At 39.9% G+C, this 25,385-nt stretch overlaps 1 protein-coding gene across 7 annotated transcripts in view; it reads left to right on the forward strand.

The window, feature by feature from the left end:
• PRIM2 (DNA primase subunit 2) overlaps positions 1–25,385 on the forward strand; it is a 308,890-nt gene that overhangs the window by 188,169 nt on the left and 95,336 nt on the right. For all 7 annotated transcript variants that reach the window (XM_048845207.2, XM_048845211.2, XM_048845209.2 and 4 more), the window contains 2 exons: positions 10,868–10,940; positions 15,897–16,082. In XM_048845207.2, coding sequence (XP_048701164.1) covers positions 10,868–10,940; positions 15,897–16,082 — 259 coding nt within the window. The remainder of the gene's footprint in view (positions 1–10,867; positions 10,941–15,896; positions 16,083–25,385) is intronic.

Consider the following 25,385-nt stretch of genomic DNA (forward strand, 5'->3'; position numbering starts at 1 on the left):
CCCTTGATGTCAGGAGAGCCCTCGCCTTCTATCTGGATAGGACAAAGTCCTTCAGAAAGACCCATAGGTTGTTTGTCTTGGTAGCAGATAAGTGAAAAGTCTAACCAGAGACTTTTGAAGTGGATATCAGGCTGCACTAAATCTTGTTATGAGTGTTGCAATATTCAAACACCTTTGAATATATGTACTCATTCTACAAGGTCCTTTTCCACCTCTGTGGCATTCCTCAAGAATGTGCCCATTATTGTGAAATGTCAGGCCAATATTTGGGCATCTATACATATGTTCGCTGAACACTATACTGTAACTCACAACTCTGCTGCTGATACTGTGTTTGGCTTGGCTGTACTTTCTTCGGTACTACACACTACTCTAAAGTCTCCCTCTTCCCCCTACCTTAGAGGGAACTGCTCAGTAGTCACCTAGAGTGGAGCATCCATAGGGACACTACTTGAAGAAGAAGAAATGGTTACTCATTGTCAAGGTTCCTTCCCCACCTTGAACTCTAGGGTACAGATGTGGGGACCTGCATGAAAGACCCCCTAAGCTTATTCTTACTAGCTTAGGTTAAAAACTTCCTCAAGGACAGGGCAAAGTTTGTACCTTGAACAGTATGCTGCCACCATCAAGTGTTTTAAACAAAGAACAGAGAAAGGGACCATTTGAAGACATCTTCCCCCAAAATATCCCCCCCCCAGCCCTACACTCCCTTTCCTGGGGAAGGCTTGATAATAATCCTCACCAATTGGTACAGGTGAACACACACCCAAACCTTGGATCTTAAGAACAATGAAAAATCAATCAGATTCTTAAAAGAAGAATTTTAATTAAAGAAAAGGAAAAATAATCACCTCTGTAAAATCAGGATGGTAAATACCTTACAGGGTAATCAGATTCAAAACATAGAGAATCCCTCTAGGCAAAACTTTAAGTTACAAAAAGACACAAAAACAGAAATATACATTCCCTCCAGCACATCTTGTTTTACCAGCTATTAAACAAAAGAAAATCAAATGCATTTTCTAGCTAGATTACTTACTAACTTAACAGGAGTTGGAAGGCTTGCATTTCTGATCTATTCCTGGCAAAAGCATCACACAGACAGACAGACAACTGTTCCCCCCACCCCTCCAGATTTGAAAGTATCTTGTCTCCTCATTGGTCATTTTGGGTCAGGTGCCAGTGAGGTTATCTTAGCTTCTCAACCCTTTACAGGTGAAAGGGTTTTGCCTCTGTCCAGGAGGGATTTTATAGCACTGTGTACAGAAAGGTGGTTACCCTTCCCTTTATATTTATGACACGCCCCCCAAATCACTGATAGGGTGAAACAATGGCTGAGATTTCTTCCTGGAGCTCTAGGAGAAAACAGAGTTAATAAGACACATGCATCTCTAAATATACTACTGACTGTATAAAGACTAACAATATTTTCCACATCTCAAGGACGATTTTAACCAGTTGATTCTGGGAAACTTTCACGGGAGAGTGCATCAGCCACTTTGTTAGAAGCTCCCGGTATGTGTTGTATGTCGAAATCGAAATCTTGGAGAGCTAAACTGCACCGAATAAGTTTTTTGTTATTTCCCATGGCGGTATGAAGCCACTGTAGCGCAGCACGGTCGGTTTGCAGGTGGAAACGCTGTCCCCAAACGCATGGGCATAGCTTTTCCAGAGCCTAGACAATGGTGCAACATTCCTTTTCACTGATTGACTAGCGGCTTTCCCTCTCAGAGAGCTTCTTGCTGAGAAACACGACAGGATGGAACTCTTCATTCGGTCCGTCTGGAATTAAGACTGCTCCCACTGCTCAGACGCATCTGTGGTTACTAGGAATGGTTTGTCAAAGTCTGGGGCCCTTAGTACAGGGTCAGACATGAGTGTCGCTTTAAGCTGGTTAAAGGCCTTCTGACACTCTTCGGTCCACTGAACGGCATTTGGCTGTTTCTTTTTGGTTAGGTCTGTCAGTGGGGTGGCGATTTGGCTGTATTGCAGTACAAATCGCCTGTAATATCCGGCCAAGCCTAAGAAGGATTGAACCTGTTTCTTTGACTTTGGGACAGGCCACTTTTGGATAGTATCCACTTTGGCCTGTAGGGGGTTTGATAGTTCCTTGACCCACCTGGTGCCCAAGGTAAGTCACTCTGTTTAGGCCTGCCAGTATCCCTTGGTTAAGTCCAAGGTAGAGATGAACTGGGCCCCTCCCAGTTTCTCCAATAGTTCATCTGTGCGTGGCATTGGATAGTTGTCTGGGCGAGTTACAGTATTTAGCTTACGGTAGTCCATGCAAAAACGTATCTCCCCATCTGGTTTGGGAACTAGAACCACTGGAGATGCCCATGCACTGCCAGAGGGCTGGATTACACCCATCTGTAGCATGTCCTGGATCTCCCGTTCTATAGCAGTTTTAGCGTGAGGAGACACCCAATAAGGTTGGGTTCTAATTGGGTGAGCATTGCCTGAGTCAGTGGAGTGGTATGCCCGTTCAATCAGTCTTGGGGTGGCTGAGAACGTCGGCGCATAGCTAGTGCACAGCTCCTTGATCTGCTGTCGCTTCATACGCCCAAGGGGAGGTTCACCTCTTCCACGCCACCATCACTTTTCCCTTCGTAGTAGACACCTTCAGGCCACTGTGTCATCTTTTCCCTGGGATGTAAACTGACAAACCTTTAATTCTCTGGAATAAAATGGCTTTAGAGAATTAATATGGTACCTTAGGCTTTCGGTTGGAGGTGGGGAATGCTATGAGATAATTAACAGCTCCCAGGCTCTCTTGGACAGTGAATGGCCCTTCCCACGATGCTTCCATTTTATGGGCCTGGAGCACCTTTAAGACCATGATCTGGTCTCCTGCTTTGAAGGAATGCTCTCTGGCATGTTTATCATACCAGGCTTTTTGCTCTTTTTGAGCATCCTTTAGGTTTTCTTTAGCAAGGGCTAAAGAGGTTCAGAGGGTGTTTTGTAGGTTGGTTAAGAAGTCCAGAAAGTTAGTTCCTGGAGAAGGTGTAAACCCCTCCCATTGCTGCTTCACCAACTGTAATGGCCCCTTAACCTCGTGGCCGTATACAAGTTCAAATGGTGAAAACCCAAAACTGGGATGTGGTACAGCTTTGTAGGCAAAGATCACCTGCTGCAACACTAGGTCCCAATCATTGGAGTGCTCATCAAGTTTAATGGCCCCCAAAGTTCCATTAAACTTCTTCACCAGGCCATTTGTTTGATGGTAAGGGGTGGCAACCAAGTGATTCACCACATGAGCTTCCCAAAGGCTTTCCATAGTTCCTGCCAGAAAATTAGTTCCTGCATCTGTAAGGATGTCGGAGGGTCAACCCACCCTGGCAAAAATGTCTGCTAGTGCCTGGCACACACTTTTAGCCCTATTTTTGCTTAGATGCTTCTAGCCATTGGGTCGGAAAATCCATGAAAGTCAGTATGTACTGCTTTCCTCTGGGTGTCTTTTTTGGAAAAGGACCCAGAATATTCACAGCTACTCGCTGAAATGGAACCGCAGTGATGGGGAGTGGCTGTAGAGGGGCTTTTACCTGGTCTTGGGGTTTTCCCACTCTTTGGCATACCTCACAAGACCGGACATAGGTAGAAATATCCTTGCCCATTCCCTCCCAGGGGAACGATTTTCCCAAATGGTCTTTGGTTCTGTTCACCCCAGCATGGTCACTAGGATGATCTTGTGGGCTAAACTTAAGAGCTTTACCCGGTACTTAGTTAGAACTACCAACTGTTGCTGAGGGTGGTAGTTTTTCTGGTGTCCACCAGAAAGAGTTTCCTTCTATAAAAGTCTTCTTTCTACAACAAACCTGGATCGATTAGAAGAGCTGAGAGGCGATGGGTTACTCCGTGCCGCTGTCCAAGTTCTCTTGAGGCTTTCATCTGCTTCCTGTTCAGCCTGGAACTGTTCCCTTGATGCTGGAGACTTCAGTTCCTCACCTCTGTAAAATCAGGATGGTAAATACCTTACAGGGTAATCAGATTCAAAACATAGAGAATCCCTCTAGGCAAAACCTTAAGTTACAAAAAGACACAAAAACAGGAATATTCATTCCCTCCAGCACATCTGATTTTACCAGCCATTAAACAAAAGAAAATCTAACTTATTTTCTAGCTAGATTACTTACTAACTTAACAGGAGTTGGAAGGCTTGCATTTCTGATCTATTCCTGGCAAAAGCATCACACAGACAGACAGAACCCTCCCCCCCCACCCCTCCAGATTTGAAAGTATCTTGTCCCCTCATTGGTCATTTTGGGTCAGGTGCCAGCAAGGTTACCTTAGCTTCTTAACACTTTACAGGTGAAAGGGTTTTGCCTCTGTCCAGGAGGGATTTTATAGCACTGTGTACAGAAAGGTGGTTACCCTTCCCTTTATATTCGACACTCATCCTGCGCAGTAACCTTGTTTTTTTTTTTAGATGTGTGTCTCTATGGATGCTCTACTACCTGCCCTCCTTCTCCTCTGCTTCAGAGTTCTCTGTTATGGATCTTCATGGTAGAAGGAACTGAAGGCGGTTCTTCCGCGGAGTGCTATATACCAACGGCAGAGGACATGAGACTGACTAACATGCACGCGCAGCCTGAATGGACGCTGCTATGAAAAATCTCTGCTCAAAGCCTCAGGGGGCGCTAGCAGATTTAGAGTGGGGCACCCGTAGGGAGACACATCTCAAAGAAGCACAGCTACTGAATAGGCTGAGTAATCATTTCTTATAAGCTCTTTGGGAACTTTCTCTTGGTAAAATGGTTCCCAAAGTTTTTACTAAGGTGACCCACCAACTACATTTTGTCCTTTTTCGGAGCCACTATTACCTATAATCTTTGGACATGGCAACCCATCTAGAATCTTCCTGCCACCCACTGTTTGGGAAGGACAGTCTTAGTTTGTATATGTGAATTGCCTAGCATATTGAGGCTCTGATCCCTCATTGGGGTCTTAAGATGCTACTGTAATACAATACACTAGAAATTATTTAGTGTTTACAGGTAATCCGTGCTGGGGCTTAGGTACTCAGACTAGATGTTAGTGTTGGGATCTGATGATATTGTGTGGTTTTGTAAGATAAGTAGGGAGATCTGTAATATGAGAGAAATACATAGTGGAGAAACCTAAAAGAACAATGAAAGTATGAAATTTGAAATTATGGGAAATCTATATTTTATTTGTTCATGCCCTGACTGATAACATGCATAGAACTTGAGCTTTGTAGAGCCCCATGCTTTTTGCAAATCTGAAATACCACTAAATAAAAATCTAAAAGAACATATAAACTGACATAAAATGAAAAACCCTACACGAGCAACTCCTGTGCCATGGGCCTGAGCCTGACTTCCTAGTCTGGGCAACCTGACACACGGGGACTCAGTGCTGTTCAGGTTTTGCCCAGCCACATCATCAGGCCCAGCCCTGCAGGACACGAGCCACTGTTGCAGGATGAGTGTCGGGTGGATTCACTCTGCAAATCTGTCTCCCACCCCCACCACGGGGCAGGACCAGACCCTCTTCTCTTAGAGAAAGTGATCTGCTGGCCAGAAATAGATAACTCTAGAGATTCGTTCATCAGAAATAGATGATATATTTTTAAAATTAAAAATAAAAAAAATATACATAATAAATCTGAGTAAAAATCAAATAACTAATTTTGATCAAATAGTCTTGCACTGGCAATAAATCTGCAAACTTCCTATCACGTAGCTATTTTTAATCAACTTTTTTTACTTTTCTGGACTACATTCTTTGGTGAGAAAATCACCTAATTCCTTGGTATTCTAGAAGTACGAGCTCACCTTAAATTTAAGATGCTGCTACAAAAGTGGAAATGGTGAGCCTTCTGTTTTTTATTTCTTAGTGTTAAAAGCTTGAAAATGGATTCATTCAGTGTGTTTGAATTAGGGCTGTCGATTAATCATAGTTAACTCAGTTTCTCCATCACAAATGCATTTTCCTCGTTTAGACAAGGCTTTTCATATGAGTGGGGCTTCAGCTCAAATGCCATTTTGATTCTCAGCTGTGGCAGTAGAGAAAGTCTTTCAGAAATAAGTCACAGGCCAGTTGGGTGTTTAAAGGTTAAAACTAGCTTGTTAAATTTGGAGTCATTCTTAATAGGTAGCCAGTGGAGATCCAAAAGCACTGGTGTCATGTGTTTCCAGAAAAATGTACCATGTTACAAATGAGTATTGTATATATTTTACATCTGGGGACACTGAGGCTTGTTGGGTCTCATCCAAAGCCCTTTGTAGTCTATGGAACACTTTCCATGGATTTCAGTGGTCTTTGGATTAGGTCCAGAGTGCCGTTCAAATTTTGAGTGCCCTTACAGGGGCCAGCCTTTTCTGAAAATGGAGACCCCTTTTCGATGTTTCATTTTAGGCATCCGATATCAGTAGTCTCTTCTGAACATTTGGACTTAAAGGTGTACTTAAGGCACCCTTTAAAAAAAAATACTAGACAAAGTGCTTTAAATAACCACAGTAAAAATCTAATGTCAGTTACAGTTGTTGTTTGGAACAAGAGTAGATTTAAAAAAAAACCCCAGTTAAATGTAATTTTGAAGTTGGTGTTTCAGAGGAACAGCCGTGTTAGTCTGTATTCGCAAAAAGAAAAGGAGTACTTGTGGCACCTTAGAGACTAACCAATTTATTTGAGCATGAGCTTTCGTGAGCTACAGCTCACTTCATCAGATGTATACAGTGGAAACTGCAGCAGACTTTATATACACACAGAGAATATGAAACAATACCTCCTCCCACCCCACTGTCCTGCTGGTAATAGCTTATCTAAAGTGATCAACAGGTGGGCCATTTCCAGCACAAAGCCAGGTTTTCTCACCCTCCACCCCCCCACACAAATTCACTCTCCTGCTGGTGTTGTCACTTTAACTTAGCTATAGACTCAACTGTTTTGGCCACTGAATTTCTTCGAACTGACCAAGATCCATTTTCAAGGAACAGGAGGCTAGGTAAAGGTAATCCTACTCCTTGCACTCACTTTCCTCATGCTGCTGCATTCCGCATTAAGATGCCTCCTAGGTTCAGGGCAGTTTTCATAGGATCTTACTCTTTTGCTCTTCACAACATTTTTTAGTTGCAGTTATATAGTTAGTAGGTGGTATTCAAAGTAAACAAAACATTTTATTTGCCAGGGAATGCAGTATTAACTATTTGGTATGTTTACCACCCAAAACAGGATTCTAAATTAGAATATTGTCTTTTAGAGATGTTAATTCATAATTCATCTCTGTTTTTTTTTTAATCTCAAGAAGGTTTTTTGTACTTTAGATAGAAGGTTTTGACAAGTTTAGTCTGGCAGCTGCTGTCATTTGAAGATGGTTTAATAAAATACAGATACCAAATGTTGAATCTGTTTGAGAAGGCTGTCTCAGAGAGACAATTACAAATCTGTTTTAGTGCTTTTCTTTTCATTTTGTTTAGTATCTACAGTTCTAACTTCATTAGCATCTAGTGCATATTGTGTTTTCAGTTAGACCAAAATAAAACAGAAGAAGGTGTCTTTAGAAGACTTTCATTTTCTCCATCACCTACCTCATTTTTCTATGTGTAAGCGTAAGTATTTGTCTACTGATACCATGAAGGAGATTGTACAATTCTTTAGCTTGTTAAACCATGAGGTATGAAGTGAGTTGTCAAGACGGACACAAAGAGTACTTAAAAGATCAATACCAAAATAATCTGAATCCAAATTTTGACCTGACTATAACATTTGTATAATATGGTTAAAAATTTCCTTTTGATTCTTCTAAAAAAATGTAAAAGCCAGTGCTGTGTGTCCTGCTCTTATTCAATACTAAATACTCTTACTCAAATACTCATGGGATTTTAAGAAAAAGGGATAAGGAAATGCCACAGACCTGATTGGGCTCCCACTGCTGGATGCTCACTAGGCTGTTGGGTTTGGATCCAAACATTGGGTCCTGAATGCTTCTAAACCTGAAGAGTCTAAGTAGGGTGACCAGACAGCAAGTGTGAAAAACCGGGACGGGGGTGGGGGGTAGTAGGTGCCTACATAAGACAAAGCCCCAAATATCGGGCCTGTCCCTATAAAATTAGGACATCTGGTCACCCTAAGTCTGAACAGCATCCAGGCTCTGGCCTCTCAGTCACGGAGGGCAGACTCCCTATTTGGTACCCTTTGTCAAAAGTGGGACCATATGGTCCAGCTGCCTTAGGCCCCAAAAGCAGTCTCACCAGTAGTTTTCCCAGAGCCCCATCTTCATGGGGTTCTCTGATTTACAGTTTGACCCTTCATGGATGTGTGATGGCTACAGCAAGAAACTCATTGAAAAAGCCTATGTGTACACACTTTATTCACGGAGAAAGCATAGAGCCTTGCAGACCCATGCAAAAATAACGAAATCTGCATGCAGAAACCCTCTCTCCAGTTTTCTTCCCGTATCGTGAAACCTTTGGGTTTGGTCAGTACCTTCTGGGTCCCAAGACCCTCTTCTCTTTCTCCTCAACCCTCAAGTTTCCTTTTTCTTACTCTACAACAAGCTGTCCTTTGCTTATTCAGATCTAGTGGTCAACAGGTTGCCCCTAGTCCCTTTTTTAACAGCAGGTTGTAACATCCCTTTCTTTGTTCTCCTGTTCTGCTGGGGCATTTCCATTGTTCCAACAAAAGGAATTTTCCATGGTATTACAATCAGGTACCTTGCAGTTCAGATGAGTGTACACTGTGTACCTGTTTTCCCAAACATCACCCATAGGCACATTCTTTACAATAATCTTGTAACTTTACTGGTACAGGGTTATTCCTGGGTCACCTACTTATGTCAATCCTTCTTTAGGCTTAAGGCCTAATGTGGCTAAGGTAACATCTTACAGGCCTCAGCTGCAGGCCTTGCTTTATAGCTTTACTTTGCTTATATGCCAAATACACACTCTTCACTCATAAATATTTGTCAACCTATACCCCTGTAATACTATCCTACTTATTCCTGTGCCTATACCTACAATATAAATCTATTTATCACACATTGATTACATATGAATTAACCACAACAATAGATAACACAATAAAATGATTATATAAGGTGATTAGCTACATCCTTCCAATGCCTCCATATCATTTTCTGTCATGCCTACAAAAAAACATGATGGCACTACTCGTGTGCTGAGATTACTGGCTATTGTACTGACCAATATTGTCTCATTGTTTCCTTGTACTCCTCCATCAGCCTGTTTGATCCATCTGTTGTCTCTTGTCTTATTCTTAGATTGTAAGATCTTTGGGGAAGGGACTGTGTTTTTGTTTTGTGATTGGACAGCACCTAGGACAGTAGAGTTCTGGTCTATGACTAGAGCTGCTAAACACTACAGTAATACAAATAATTGATGATAGTAAAATACCACTCAACCAGTTTTCGTTATCTGTCTGTTGTCTGGGAATAGAGAGGAGGTATTCCAAAGATGACAGTAACCTCAAGAAGTTTGACCAATTCTCTAGTGTCTGCCGAAAACAAGACTAAAGAAGTAAACAAGGGTTTGTTTTAACTGTGATTTAAACAGAAAGAATACCATGTACTACAGTAAAGTCATCTCTCAATTGCATGTTTTACACAAAATAAATATTGCAAGTACCAGAGAATAAACAGTAACATCCAGCATGCTGTCTTAGCCGTATCCATTCTTTCTGGAGTTAATCACTGAGTGCCTGATAATATTTACAGCACTAATTTTTGTCAGAAGTTGTCTCCCTGAATCAGCATTCCCCAAAATGTTTTTATTCTTATGCAATATTTGCAGCTTAATTGAGTAAAAACCGATGCTTGCAAATTAAGTTCAACAAAACTTTACACAAATTCTACTTCTTTTCTTACTTTTTGCATCCTCTGTCTCACAGCTGAAAAAATCTTGTTTTCAAAGATCAAAAAAGAAAAATGTTTGATTACTGAATGCATGTAGAATCCTCACCTTAACTCACAGTTCTTCTAAATACACAATCATGGTTTTAATGGTTTCTAGTGGGTATTCTGTAACATCTCTCAGTACAAATGTCATCTTTCTCTGTTAAATTCAAAACTGCATACAGTCATTGTCCCCCAAAATATTATTTTATTTCAGTGTCCGACGGGGTGCCAAAAGTTCACCAGGTCTTCCTAGTGAAGCCTGAATTTTAAAAAATATTTTTCTAGTTCTGTCATATAACTCAGTGTTTTTAACTGTTTGGGAGCTTTTAGAATTTGACAGCATCCACAGAAATGTAGCTTGGGCCAATGAGCTACTTGCTGAGCCTGTAGCTCTGTATGTGTGAGCTATCCCTGTTGCCAATTGTGTTGGAGACCCTACCACATAAGTAGAGAAGAAAGTTGAATTTCATCATCATTGCTCTTTTCTTCTGCCCTGCAATCAGACTAGACTGATAACTGCTCCCACCCCACCCTCCCCAAAGGAGAATGCATTTGAGATTGCAAGTAGTGCTCCAGATGCTTACATTTAGTTTACCACAACTTTGGTACTCTTGGTATTATTTTGAATACTTTTAATTAGTTTTTAGTGACTGTTCCCTTTTTTTTTAGGATGTGTTCACCAGGGTGTCTCAACACTTTCAAACTCAGCACCAATATCTAAAGACTGAAGACTTCCCCCCCCCCCCCCCCCCCCCAAGGAATACAGGAACAACAACAAAAATTCTGTATAATCTTGATTTTAGTGTTATTTCTAATTTGGTTTACAAAACAGATAACTATCAGCACGATTTTTTTCTTGTCTGTGGTTTGCATGTAAAGTTCTCAGTTCCTAAATTTAATTTGCTAAAAGTTGCAAGGTCATCTATTCCTGCATTTATGAAAATTTCTTTTTTTAACTAACTAAACTAAACAACATATTTCCTTTTTTTGTTTCAGCCATTCCTATGTTGGTCCAGATTACAGCATACAAAAAAATGTTGGGAAAATTTCATTAGAACACATTGATGCAGTAAGTACTTTGTGCTCTTCATTGGTTGCTATATGCTCATTGTTGTCTTGCCTTTCTAAAAACGATTAACAGTTCATCCCACCACCTCCTAGGGTATGACTGGCCTTTCTTAAAAAAGTCTTTATTCTCCCTGTCCATAAAAGCTGTGACTAAACTATCTGCTTTATCTCTTCAGTAGTAGTTCTCAAACTGGTTTGAGGACCAGTTCAACAAAATTATGTCACATAAAAGCTAAAATGCAGCAAAGTTAACTTGAAGTGCAACCTGTGAGAAATTAGAGTGGGACTGTTTGTGAGTTGGTGTTAATTTTTTAATTTTACCTCCAGTTGTTTTTCTTCTTCATTTTATAGTCAATTTCTCTTTAGTCTATATAATTGGTCAGTTTCCCTGTTTTGGGGGATTTTTTAAAAATATGGACCTTTATTGTAAAACCTCAATAATTGGCAGAGGGAATCGGGAACAAATGGGAGCAAGTGGCAGGAAATTTTGAATTTTGCCTAAATGCTACATTAGAAGAATGAATCTTAGGTAGAGAGATTCAGCATTAGAATTAAATGCACCTCCAAAACCAAGATTATTAACATCCCCGCTTTTCATCCAACCAATTTGAAACACCTGGGTATGAAGACTGCAATATATCACCTATTTCAAATTGGGTAATTGATCTCCCACAGAACAAGAAGACTTAGACTTCTACTCCTTTCTCTTCTCAGTGTCCTAGGATTTCAAAGACAAGGAAAGCTCTATCAGAGGTCTTTGAACAGATTCCTCCAGAAGCCATGGTTCAGGATGGAAATCCTAAATTCCACCATAGCAGCAATTCCAAAGGAAACTTTTTCTGTCATTAATTTATCTGTAGAACACTTATCTACACATTGTTCTATGTACCTCCTGGAAAAGATACCAGATTCACATACAAAAGATGATGTTACCAGTATGCTGCTTTTACTTTTTGAACTGCCTGCCTCTCTAAGGATATTAACTGAAGTGCTAGTAAACATTGTATTTTCCTCTGGTAGAAAAGGATTCATACATACCCATTCCAAAACAACCTGCTCATTGGAGCACTGCTCCTGGAAATGGCCCACAAAACAGGTATCACTTAGCCCAGATTCCGTTCTGGAATAACATGGATTGGACAACTCCACTAAGATCTAAGTGATGATCTAAGGAGCTGATATTACTTCTGGGAGTTAGAGATATCAGCCTTCACAGAAATTTTTCCCTATCAGAGGGCAGGATTCAGAAGCTGGTGGCCAAAGGGCACAATGCCATCCATTCTTCAATGAATCTATCTTGGCTTTGATATCTTGAAGCAGAATGAAGTTCTCTTCACCAACGTACTGTTGTCAGTGAGGTTCCACATGTCTTCTCCAGAAGTTTCTTATTTTCTTGAGTCCACAGAACCTATTATGCCTGTTCTCTTTTGTCCCATTGCCAAGAGGTACTCAAAAGGCCAAAGTATGTTAGAATCAGAGCAGGTTTGTGGAGAAAATCTATACCAGCTTGAAGAGCAGGGAATTTCAACAATTTCACCCTAGGCTAATGAAAGAGCAGAACTTCAACACAATATTAGTTGGCTCAGAGCAATTAAGCCCTAAGAAAGATAAATCCAGTCCTGATCAGCCAAGATATACCAGTGACGTCTTAAAGCACTTCCACAATGGCTTATATCAGCAAAGAAGGAAACACTAGATTCTCATTCTGGCTATGCGCATCTAATTTTCTTTGTTCCTGAGTGAAAAGGAAGAAAAACAAATCTGTTTTCTCAAGCACAGCGTGCAAAGAGGAAATAAACATCATAGCAGCTGGTGAAGAAAACAAAGGATAATCCAGTAGAATGGAATCTACAGCCCAAGGTCTTTGAATGGAGAGTTGGGTCCTGAGTTGCACACCTATCAAGGGACCTTTTTGCATTCAGAACTCTGGAGAGAAACCAAAGTCTTATTCCAGAGTAATAATAGGCTGTACTTCTCAAATCCACATCAATGAGGAAAACTCGCTCCCGGGAAATAAATCTTGTATTAAATGCCTTCCCTAAGCATTTCTTTGATCCCTTGTCACAAGTACCCATAGAATTTGTCTTGCAACAGTACTGCACCCCTCATGAAGGGAAAATTGTGCTAAGCGTTAACACAACCTTTATTCCCAAGATAAACCTTGTTAGAAGAAATTATTTTGTTTCCACTCTTTTTGCCCACCTGCAAAAACCTCCAACTCTGGCATACTCTTGATGTAAGAAGTACATAGTGTATAGTACAAATCAACACTGAATGCAGTATCCACTTCAGGAAAGCTCTAGCTCTGTTGGTCTTAAAACCTCAAAATAAATTAAAAATCAAAAAACCACCCTACATCTGCTGCTAAGGCTTCAGTTACTAAAGTCGTTTCAGAAGCTTTCAGAGAGACAAAACAGTTTTTTTCCCCCTTGAACTGTTGTGCTCTTTCATTCAGAGCCGTGGAAGTTTCATGACCTGAAGAATTATACTAACATACAAAGAAAGATGTAGGGTGGCCATCTGGTCATGTTTTTGCACACCTTTACTATGTTTTACAAGTTAAATGTGCAGATCATCTCAGTCTTTGTCATGGGAGGAAGGGATTTACGTCCTATGCTCACCCAGTTACTGATCTATTTATTTAAAAAGATCTCTCTGACCCCCTCTTCTGGTGACACAGTGCTATTGAACATCCCATTATGATGGATCTGTGGACTTTCCCTACAAAGAAGAATCAGAACATTGTTTATCTTACCTGAAAATTTCCTTTCTTCTAGCAGGAAGTCCCTAGATCCAACCCACCTGTCACAAGGTCATAGTTCTGGGGAATGCTGGACAATGTTGGCACAGGAACAAATGGGTGTAAACGATCCATGAATAAATTCAATCTGGAAATTAGAAGAAGGGTTCTAACCATCAGAGGATTGAGGTTCTAAAAGAGCCTCCCAATAGAAGTTGTGGGGGAAAATTTAATTAGTTTTAAGAGAAAGCTCGACACATTTGTGAGTGGGATTGTATGGTGGGTTTTTGATGGTGGGAGGCAGAAGGGTGCGTTGTGGTTTATGTCTGATGTTCTTGTAATCTCATGCTTCAGGGCTTCAGCTGGCCACTTGCAATGATCAGGGAGGGATTCTGTGTGTAGTTTTTTGTTGTTTTCCTTTGAAGAATCAGAGATTACCACAGTGGGAGATGGGATACTGGGCAGGGAGGGCCAGTGCTTTAGGTGGTACTGAGCATTCTCTCTCTCTCTCAGATGCTTTGCTGGCTTATTCTTGCTCACATGCTCAGGGTCTAACTGATCCCTATGTGTGGTGTCGGGAAGGAATTTTACCCCGAGTCAGATTGGCAGTGATCATGGATTTTTTTTGTCTTCCTCTGTAGCATGGGATGCATGTCGCATGCTGGAAATATGTGGATATATCACATGTAATCAGTTCTCTACCATTGCAGGGCCCTCATGCATTGGAGCACCTGTTATCTGTCTGTGGCACATAGTAGTTCAGTTTCCTTGTAATACTTGTAATACTTCTTTGCTCTAATTTCAGTTATTGGGTTTAGTGTGCTGGTGCTGAGTGATGGTAGCTTGTGTTAACAGGAGGTCAGATTAGATGATCTGGTGCTCTCTTCTGGCCTCAGATTCTGTGACTCTTTGATGTTTAAACTGTCGCACACACCTTCATTTTCTTTGGGGTTGTCATAAATATAAAGGGAAGGGTAAACCCCTTTGAAATCCCTCCTGGCCAGGGGAAAGCTCCTCTCACCTGTAAAGGGTTAAGAAGCTAAAGGTAACCTCGCTGGCACCTGACCAAAATGACCAATGAGGAGACAAGATACTTTCAAAAGCTGGGAGGAGGGAGAGAAACAAAGGGTCTGTGTGTCTGTCTATATGCTGGTTTCTGCCAGGGATAGACCAGGAATGGAGTCTTAGAACTTTTAGTAAGTAATCTAGCTAGGTATGTGTTAGATTATGATTTCTTTAAATGGCTGAGAAAAGAATTGTGCTGAATAGAATAACTATTTCTGTCTGTGTATCTTTTTTGTAACTTAAGGTTTTGCCTAGAGGGGTTCTCTATGTTTTTGAATCTAATTACCCTGTAAGATATCTACCATCCTGATTTTACAGGGGGGATTTCTTCATTTCTATTTATTTCTATTTTTATTAAAAGTCTTCTTGTAAGAAACTGAATGCTTTTTCATTGTTCTCAGATCCAAGGGTTTGGGTCTGTGGTCACGTATGCAAATTGGTGAGGCTTTTTATCCAACATTTCCCAGGAAAGTGGGGGGGGGTGCAAGTGTTGGGAGGATTGTTCATTGTTCTTAAGATCCAAGGGTCTGGGTCTGTAGTCACCTAGGCAAATTGGTGAGGCTTTTTACCAAACCTTGTCCAGGAAGTGGGGTGCAAGGTTTTGGGAAGTATTTTGGGGGGAAGGACGCGTCCAAACAGCTCTTCCCCAGTAACCAGTATTAGTTTGGTGGTGGTAGCGGCCAGTCCAAGGACAACGGGTGGAATATTTTGTACCTTGGGGAAGTTTTGACCTAAGCTGGTAAAGATAAGCTTAGGAGGTTTTTCATGCAGATCCCCACATGTGTACCCTAGAGTTCAGAGTGGGGGAGAAACCTTGACGGGGTAAAATCCTCCAAGGAGCTATAAGCAGGCGTAAGACCCATTGTAATAGTTCTACAGGGGGTTTTTTGCTGTAAGAAAGAAAATTATCAAATACACTTTTGTTATTTAGTAGCTTTCCACTTGTGTTACTCTGTTTTATGTTTTTGTCCTTGGAAGACTTATTAAATTTAAAGGGTCAAGGACATATTTGCATTATCTGCAGTCCAGTGCATTTTATTTCCCCCAGCCATCGGCCTTTCCAAGTGGAGTTAATTAGTAATCCCAATAAGCATATATCCTATCAATTAATTGGCTAGTCTGTTTTACACACATATTTTCTTATTCTTGCAGCTTTCTGTTAAATCATTTCCTCTTTGCATGAGACAGTTGAACAAAGCCCTGCGTGATAACCACCATCTCCGTCACGGAGGCCGTATGCAATATGGATTGTTCTTAAAGGGCATTGGCTTAACACTGGAACAAGCTTTGCAATTCTGGAAGTCTGAATTTATTAAAGGAAAAGTGGATGCAGACAAGGTAAGTTTTAAAAACAAGGTTAAATATCAAAGTGCAAGGATTTCTTAATAATATAGTCTATTCTTCATACCACACTTCATAATTAACTGGAAACTATTTTACTAAACGTTAGTGTAAAAACTAGGATAATGCACCTTTCTAAGTACTTTTCTCCTTTTGGGTATAATTTTGCTTTTTAACAAAATGTTGTTGTTTTTGTTTGTCTCACCCACTGCAATGAGGCATGGGAAAAGAGAGGCAATTCCAAGGAAAACCATGTTCTAAACCAAACAGAGTTCCGTAGATTAGAACTGGCACCTTGTATTGCGCCACTAAGCAGCTGAAAAGCCTACGCAGATCAGGAACTGAAATGGCAGGAAAGTTGCCATATTTTGTACTAGCTGAAACTTTGTAATAGTCATTATTATTATTTGTATTATCATAATGCCTAAGAGTCTTAGTCATAGACCAATACCCCATTGTGCTAGATGTCATAGAAAAAGATGGCCACTGCCCCCAAGAGTTTACAGTCTAAATATAAGATAAGAAGCAATACGTGTATATAGACAGATGCGGGGAGTAAAGGAAACAATGAGACAGTTTTGGTCAGAATGATAGGCAGAGGCACCAGGAGCATAACTATTGTTAAGTGTGTTCTAGGTGTCATAGGAAAGAGAGTTTTAAGGAGAATAATGTGTTAGTTTTGTGGATATTTACAGAAAGCTTCTTCCATGGATGAGGGGCAGCATGGGAGAAAGTGTGAAGGAATGCTTTTTTGAAAACTTAGTAAGTGGGTGATGGAGGCTGGCATCATGGGCCTATCAGTGGGAGTTGACATTCTGATAGTGAATAAGAAATAAGTAGGATGGGGTAGAGCCTTATAAGTTAAGAAAGATTGTGTAAATTTCATGCCATAGAGAAGGAGGAGCCAGTGAAAGACAAGAACATAAGAATGACCATTGTGGGTCAGACCTATGGTCCATCTAGCACAGTATCCTGTCTTTTGACAGTGGTCAATGCCAGGTGCTTCAGAGGGATTGACTAGAACAGGCAATCATCAAGTGATCCATCTCCTGTCATCCACTCCCAGCTTCTGGCAAACAGAGGCCAGGGACACCCAGAGCATGGAGTTGCATCCCTGATGATCTTAGCTAATAGCCATTGATGGACCTATCCCTCATGAACTTATCTAATTCTTTTTTGAATCCCATTATAGTTTTGGCCTTCACAACATCCCCTGGCAACAAGTTCCACAGGTTGACTTTGCATAGTGTGAAGAAGTATTTCCTTTTGTTTGTTTTAAATATGCTGCCTATTAATTTTATTGGTTCTTGTGTAATATGAAGGATTAAATACCACTTCCTTATCCACTTTCTACACATAAGTCACAATGTTACAGTCTTCTCTCATATCCCCTCTTAATCATCTCTTTTCCAAGTTGAAAAGATCCAGTCCTTTTAATCTCTCTTCATATGGAAGCTGTTCCATTCCCCTAATTGTTTTTGTTGCTCTTCTCTGTACCTTTTCCATTTCTAATATATCTTTTCTGAAATGAGGTGACCAGAACTGCATGCAGTATTCCAGATGTGGGCGTATCATGGATTTATATAGTGGCATTATGATATTTTCAGTTTTTTTCATCTCTCCCTTTCTTAATGCTTCCTAAGATTCTATAGCTTTGACTGCTGCTGTACGTTGAGTAGATATTTCAGACAACTATCCACTGTGATTCCAAGATCTTTCTTGAGTGGTAACAAATAAGTTAGACCCCATCATTTTGTATGTTTAGGATTATGTTTTCCAATGTGCATTACTTTGCATTTACCAACATTCAATTTCATCTGCCATTTTGTTGTCCAGTCACTCAGTTTCGTGAGATCCCTTTGTAACTCGTCCCAGTCTGATTTGGACTTAACTATTTTGAGTAGTTTTGTTTCATATGCAAATTTTGCCACCTCACTGTTTACTCCTTTTTCCAGATTATTTATTAATATGTTGAATAGTACTGGTTCCAGTACAGACTCCTTGGGGACACCACTATTTACCTCTCTCCATTTTGAAAACTGACCATTTATTCCTGCCCTTTGTTTCCTATCTTTTAACTAGTTACTGATCCATGAGAGGACTTTTTCTCTTATCCGTGACAGCTTACTTTGGAGAGGGAACCTGTCAAAGACTTTCTGAAAATCTAAGTACACTATACCCACTGGATCACTCTTGTCCACATGCTCCGCGCTAAAAGTAAAAGGAGCAGGGTGGAATGATTCCCTCTCCAGTACCTTCTTACTGGCACATGGCCTGAGTCAGAATCCTCTAGTTTCCAGAGCTGATCCTTCTGTTCTCCTGCAAATATTCAACCTATATTATTCTCAGTTTTTTATTGTTTTAGTCCTTTTTAGTTTCCCAGTTAGTGTTAGAATCTCCACCCCAGAGGATTTCTGTAGACACTTATGAAATGAACAACCGTTAGGGATTTTTATGTGTAGTTTTGCAAAATCTTTGAAGTTTCAAATTAAGTTGCAGATTGTGAGTACATTGAAAAACGATTCTACCTTTTATCTGAAAATAAAGGATGACAAATGCATTTGTAGTCTCTAATGGAAAAGGAAATCATCGAAGGAAAAGAGAAAAAAATCACTTTTTCTATTCAAGGCCTGGAAAAAAAAATGGATCATGTCATCTGATCTCCTCCCTTCCTTGTCACTGAACTATGGCAGGGCAGTCAGAGAGGACACAGTAACTTGCATGACTAGGGTGAAGCTCAAGTACCAGAGAGAGGTTAAAACCAAAACATGGAAAACCAAAAATCTCCTGGTGCTGTCATGTCCAAACCACCAAAGCTAATGGCTTTCCTCAGCAGGATGCTGAACTTAAAGAATCATGAAGATGGAATTTCTTCAGGCATATTTCCCTGGAAAATATATATAAGAACATCACTTTGTCATCTTTTAATTTCTACCTGAAAGATCTTGAGCAGGATCCACGCACACCAATAGCACTAACAATATTTAAAAGCTGGTTATGGTTCGAAAATTTAATGTTTTTGCATAACAGCTTTTAACATTGCTAACACCTAAACTGTAATTTTACACATTGTATCAAACTTCTCAGATATCAAGCTGGATAAGCAGAGGGTGTTTTAGCTAGTCAACAAGAGCTCTGCTTTTCACATGCCCACCTTTAATTTTAATTACATCATTTGCTCAATAAGTAGAAATAGTCTTGGCTACAGGAACCTTAAAGGTGTGTTTTAGGTGTTGAAAAATGTAACATTTTAAATTGCTAATAGCTTAGCTTTTGTTTCCTCAGACCTGTAGTCCTAGAGGAAGAGTCTTCATTTGTGTAATGACTAAACTTGATCCATCAGATCACGACAGTGTCATATGTTTATCAGTTTGCTACTGAATGCACTGTAAATTCCTTTGCCTTAAAATGTCCCCATACCTTAAGGAAGGAGCCAATGTAAAACAGAGATGCAAAGCGTCATCTAAAATGGGCATGTGTAATTTCAGAAGGCAAATGTTGAATTGTAAAAGATACCTAGTATACATAGCTATGGATACCAATGAAATGCATAATATGAGTATGGACTCTTTGCTATAGTTTAGGTCTTCGACATACAAGTAGGATCCGCACTTGGAACGTTACAACAGGAAGAGATTTATTTGGTACAATTTCACAGTCTTGTTATCTTTGTCAGAAGAAAGAAATAAAGTTGTAATTTTCAGCTCTTGATTAAAATCTTTCTCAGTGGAAAATAGTGCCGTGGTATTACACTCATGTATTCTTGGGATAATAGGAATGTAATGTCCCATTTTGACGTTTCAGAATGCTGTGTTTTGATTTGCTTGTCACTACACTTCTTCCAGAGTTGCAGTCATATTAACCCATGGAAAGAAAATGGAATGAGAGGCAGTTAAGATACAGAATACTGAGGAAGATCAAAGTAGTATGACACGCTTGTGTAGTTCAAAGAACATAGCATACATTAATAGTATTGATATTTCATCATTATTGCATCAGAGCCTAACAAGAATGCTGAAGTGGTACATATTTAACTAATCATCATGACAATTCAGATACTGTAATCTACATATCTTCAGATTTTGTATCTGTCTGAAGGGGTAGCTACTGCAGTCTGAAAGGCTACATATTTCCAGTGTCTTAAGAAATATTTTAGAAAAGGAGGAATGAAAGCATTGTATCACAATCCCCAAAATAGACATTTCAGTAAAAGTTATAGTGTATATGAGTGAGGATCAAATTCTACCAGCTTTACAAAACGTCATAGAGTCTTAGGCCGGTCTACACTAGAAAATTAGGTCTGTTTAACTACATCAATCCGGGGTCTGAAAAATCCACACATTGTTAAGCCAAACTAAGTCCCCAGGTAGACAGACCTAGCTATCGCTTCTTGGGGAGGTAGATTATTTATGCTGATGGTAGAATCCCTCCCATCCGTGTAGGTAGTGTCTACATGGAAGTGCTACAGCAACCAGCTGCAGTGGCCCAGCTGACCTGCTGTTGTATTTTAAGTGTAGAGAAACCCTTAGATTCCTAGATTTTAAGACCAGAAGTGTCCATTAATTATCATCTATGTTATGCAGGACTTAACATAACATAAACTAAAGGACTTCTTGATAATTTCTGCATCAAGCCCATAACTTGTATTTGAGCTATCGCATATCTTTTAGAAATCTTGACTTACAGCCTGCAAGTGATGGAGAGTTTGAATTGTTAATGTTTAGTAGCCGTTCTGGTGCCTTATTTCTAGTCTGAATTTGTCTAGCTTCAGCTTCTCACCATTGGTTCTCATTATGCCCTTTTTAGTTGGATTACAGAGCTGTCTGCTATCACAAATCTCTTCCGCGTGTAGGTACTTCCAGACTGTGATCAAGCTGTCGGCTTTCTCTTTGATAAACTAAAAAGACTTAGCTTAGTCTCTCACTATAAGGCATGTTTTCCAGACCTTTAATCATTCTTGTAGCTCTTTTCTGAAGCCTCTCCAATTTTTCTACATCCTGTTTGAATTGTGGGCACCAGAACTGGAGATTGTATTCAGTAATGGTTTTACTAATGCTATATAGGGAATACCATCTCCTTATTCCTACTTGATATTCCCGTTTACACTTCCAGGAATTACATTTGCCCTCTTAGCTACAGTATGGCATAAGAACGGCCATACTGGGTCAGACCAAAGGTCAGTCTAGCTCAGTATCCTGTCTTCTGACAGTGGCCAATGCCAGGTGCTTCAGAGGGAATGAGCAGAACAGATAATCATCAAGTGATCCATCCGCTGTATCCCATTCCTAGCTTCTGGCAAACAGAGACTAGGGACACCATCCCTGCCCATCCTGGCTAATAGCCATTGATGGACCTATCCTCCATGAACCTATCTAGTTCTTTTTTGAACCCTGTTATAGTCTTGCCCTTCACAACATCGTCTGTCAAAGAGTTCCACAGGTTGACTGTGCGTTGTGTGAAGAAATACTTCCTTTTGTTTGTTTTAAACCTGCTTCTTATTAATTTCATTTGTTGACCCCTAGTTCTTGCATTATGAGGAGTAAATGACACTTCCTTATTTACTTATTTCCACACCCGTCATGATTTTGTATTTGCCTCTATCATATTCGCCCAATTTGCCTCTATCATATTTTCCCCAGTCATCTCTTTTCCACGCTGAAAAGTCCCAATCTGATTAATCTCTCCTCATACGGAAGTTTTTCCATACCCCTAATAATTTTCGTTGCCCTTTTCTGAACCTCTTCCAATTCTAATGTATCTTTTTTGAGATGGGGCGACCACATCTGCACGCAGTATTCAAGATGTGGGCATACCGTGGATTTTTATAGAGGCAATATGACATTATCTTTCGTCTTATCTGTCTCTTTCCTTATGATTCCCAATATTCTGTTAGCTTTTTTCAACCACTGCTGCACATTGAGTGGATGTTTGCAGAGAACTAGCCACAATGACTCCAAGATTTCTTTCTTGAGTGGTAACAGCTAATTTAGACCCCATCATTTTATATGGCTAGTTGGGATTATGTTTTCCAATGTGTATTACTTTGCATTTATCAACATTTGAATTTCATCTGCCATTTTGTTGCCCAGTCACCCAGTTTTGTGAGATCCCTTGTAACTCTTCATAGTCTGCTTGGACTTCACTATCTTGAGTAGTTTTGTTTCATCTGCAAATTTAGTCACCTCACTGTTTACCCCTTTTTCCAGATCATTTATTAATATTTTGAAAAGCACTGTTCCCTGTACAGATAGTTGTAGGATCCTGCTATTTATCTCTCTGCTGTAAAAACTGACCTTTTATTCCTACCCTTTGTTTCCTAACTTTTATATGAGAGGACCTTCCATCCTATCCTATGACTGCCTACTTTGCTTAAGAACCTTTGGTGTGGGACCTTGTTAAAGGATTTCTGAAAGTCCAAGTACACTGTATCCATTGGATCACCCTTGTCCACATGTTTGTTGACCCATTCAAAGAATTCTAATAGATTGGTGAAGCATGATTTACAAAAGCCATATTGTCTTACCCAGAAATTGTGTTCATCTATGTGTCTGATAATTCTCTTTGTTGCTCTAGTTTCAACCAATTTGCCTGCTACTGAAGTTAGGCTTACTAGTCTGTAATTGCCAGGATTGCCTCTAGAGCCTTTTTAAAAAAAATTGGTGTCGCATTAGATATCCTCCAGTCATCTGATATAGAAGCTAATTTAAATGATACACTACATACCCCAGTTAGTAGTTTTTGCAACTTTATATTTGAGTTCCTTCTGAACACTTGGGTGAAAGTCATCTGGTCTTGGCGACTTAATACTGTTTAATTTATCAATTTGTTCCAAAACCACCTCTGTTGACACCTCTATTTAGAGAGATACAAAAGGAGGGGTGACACCTGTCAAAGCAATGGGCTAGGAAAATGATCTTTTCATCAGCATTCTGAAAGTCTGAGAGTCTATAAGGATATGAGTGGGGCAAGATTGCATTTGTCCAGGTCAGAGAAAAGGATATTGCAGTAAATGAGATGTGAGATGATGAAAGCCTGGGAAAGAGTTCAGCTGTGTGGATGGATAAGAAAGGCCATATCTTAGATATGTTATGCAGAAAGAATTTGAAAGATTAAGATATAGCCTGGATGTGAGGTTTGAGGGTGAAGTCTGAATTGAAGATGGTGCCCAAGTTACAGGCCTGAGTGACAAGCAGGGTGGTGATGGTGTCCTCTGTGATCCTTTTTAAGGGCTCATCTACTCTTGAAAATTTACCAAATAACTATTCCTGAATAATTTTATTTAGTATTAACCTGTGTGGACACTCGTATTCTGGAATAAGTTTTTCATTTTCTGATTTAGCTAATCCCCTTTGGAAGTATATTAAGTTATACTGAAAAAAGGCACTCTTGTTCTAGAATAAAAGCATCCACCCAGTGACTTATACTAAAATAACTATTTTGGAATAGTTATATTGGTAAATTTCCAAGCATAGTAAAGCTCTAACGGTGATCCTTGATAGAACACAATGTTAATAGACTACCTGGAAATGGCAATGGCTTGGATGATTGTGGGAACTCCAGTATCGTCAAGGAAATTCCACAACATGTTAGCTAACTGCAAATGAAAATATAGTCTGTATCATCAATGCAGTCTTTGAATCCAAAAACAATTGGGGCTCCAAATACTCAAAATCATGAAACAAATAAAGCAAACAGTCACAACCCTTGCCAGTTCTTGTCACTTCCCCCTTGCCAGCATCATATGTCTTTTCTGGACTGAGTTGTAGCTAGGTCATTCTCCATCTTTACTATATTTTAGCCAAGAACTGTGAAAAGAAGGAAATGTCACTGTCCAGACATGATGAAAGGAAAACAGAGCTAAGTTTTATATGCCCATTGTTATCATGGTGTCCCATAATTCTTAGTGATGATCTCCAGTGGCCTCATATAGATATCCTAAAGGAGTGGTGACCAAAAAGTGGAAAACTCTGGGACCCATTTGAATCAGTTGCTAGAGGTATTAATATGACTTAGGAACTTTCCTTTCACCAAAGAAAAGGTCAAATAAGGAATGTTATCTCCACACTGTTTCCAGTCCTGAAATCATATTGATGATTTCAGAAAGCCAGAAGAATCCTTACACATTTAATATAAAAATAGAGGTAAACAATATTCTTACTAAAGATTTACTTTATATGATGGAGTATTGATTTACTGTTTTATTTTAGGTGGTGCAGATAGTGACACCTATAGTTAAGGTTATCGGACACTTTACATTATAAAACCCTGTTTTCAGTTACTTAAAATTTTGCAAAATTTAAACCATTCATGTTGAAATTTCTTATTTCAGCTATTTGTCTCAGGCTGAATTTTTTCTCTGAAGTTACAGCTAAAATGTTCAAGCCATTTCCAAAAATAGATGAGAGAAAAAGTTTGTCAATGTTTAAAAAAAAAAATGAAATAAAAATCTTACAACTATTTTGTTGAGAAGCTGCAGAACCCCGTGCTTTGCTGAGGGGATACCCTGGTGTCAGGGATATGTGTTTTGCGATCCCTATGAAAATTCTCCCAAATTTGGGCAAGTTTAATCCTCTGAAAAATCTGTTTGCCCATGCTCAGAAGAGATTGTTAGCATTTGGTTGCAAAATTTTCCAAAGATTCCATCTGAACTGAGCATGCTCCAACCCAATGCTGCAGGGGCTGAGCATGACTTTCTCTCTGATTGCTCCTGCCAGCTACAGGGAACCAATGTGTATTGGACACGAGCAGGGAGACTACCTCTACCTCTCCTGCATTCTAAATACTCCAACTACAGATGCCCAGGCATTGTGGAAGAGAAAAAAGAAATTGCCTTACTCAGATACACAAGGGTAGGAGCTCGGAGAAAAGGAGATTAGGAGCACGAGCCAGGCTGGGGAGGGGCTGAGAGAAGTTGGGCAGAAGGGGAGAGTGAGAAGCTGGGGGGAGCGGAGGAAGAAAGGTATGTAACCACAAGAACACACTCCCCTTGGAAACTGGAGTAAAACTCAAGATTCCTCAGTCTCAGCATTTCTTTTCTGTCTAGCAAATAACTACTGGTAAATACCCACTGGTAAGGTGTCTTTCATCCATCCCTCTCTAGTGGCAGGTCAACATGAAAGATTTCTACTGCTATCGGTTATTCTGTTAGCTCAAGTAATAGAGATCTGTGTTGTGGATCTAAAGATCGCAACTCTGCTGATGACCCATGTGGGAAATAACAGTATGAAATTTTTGTTTTTTCAGTGTCAATTTTTAAAAAACTTAGGAAATTACACCCTAAAACACCTAAGTTAAAAGAAC

Source organism: Caretta caretta, chromosome 3 (genome assembly GCF_965140235.1).
Source record: "Caretta caretta isolate rCarCar2 chromosome 3, rCarCar1.hap1, whole genome shotgun sequence".
Classification (NCBI taxonomy): domain Eukaryota; kingdom Metazoa; phylum Chordata; order Testudines; family Cheloniidae; genus Caretta; species Caretta caretta.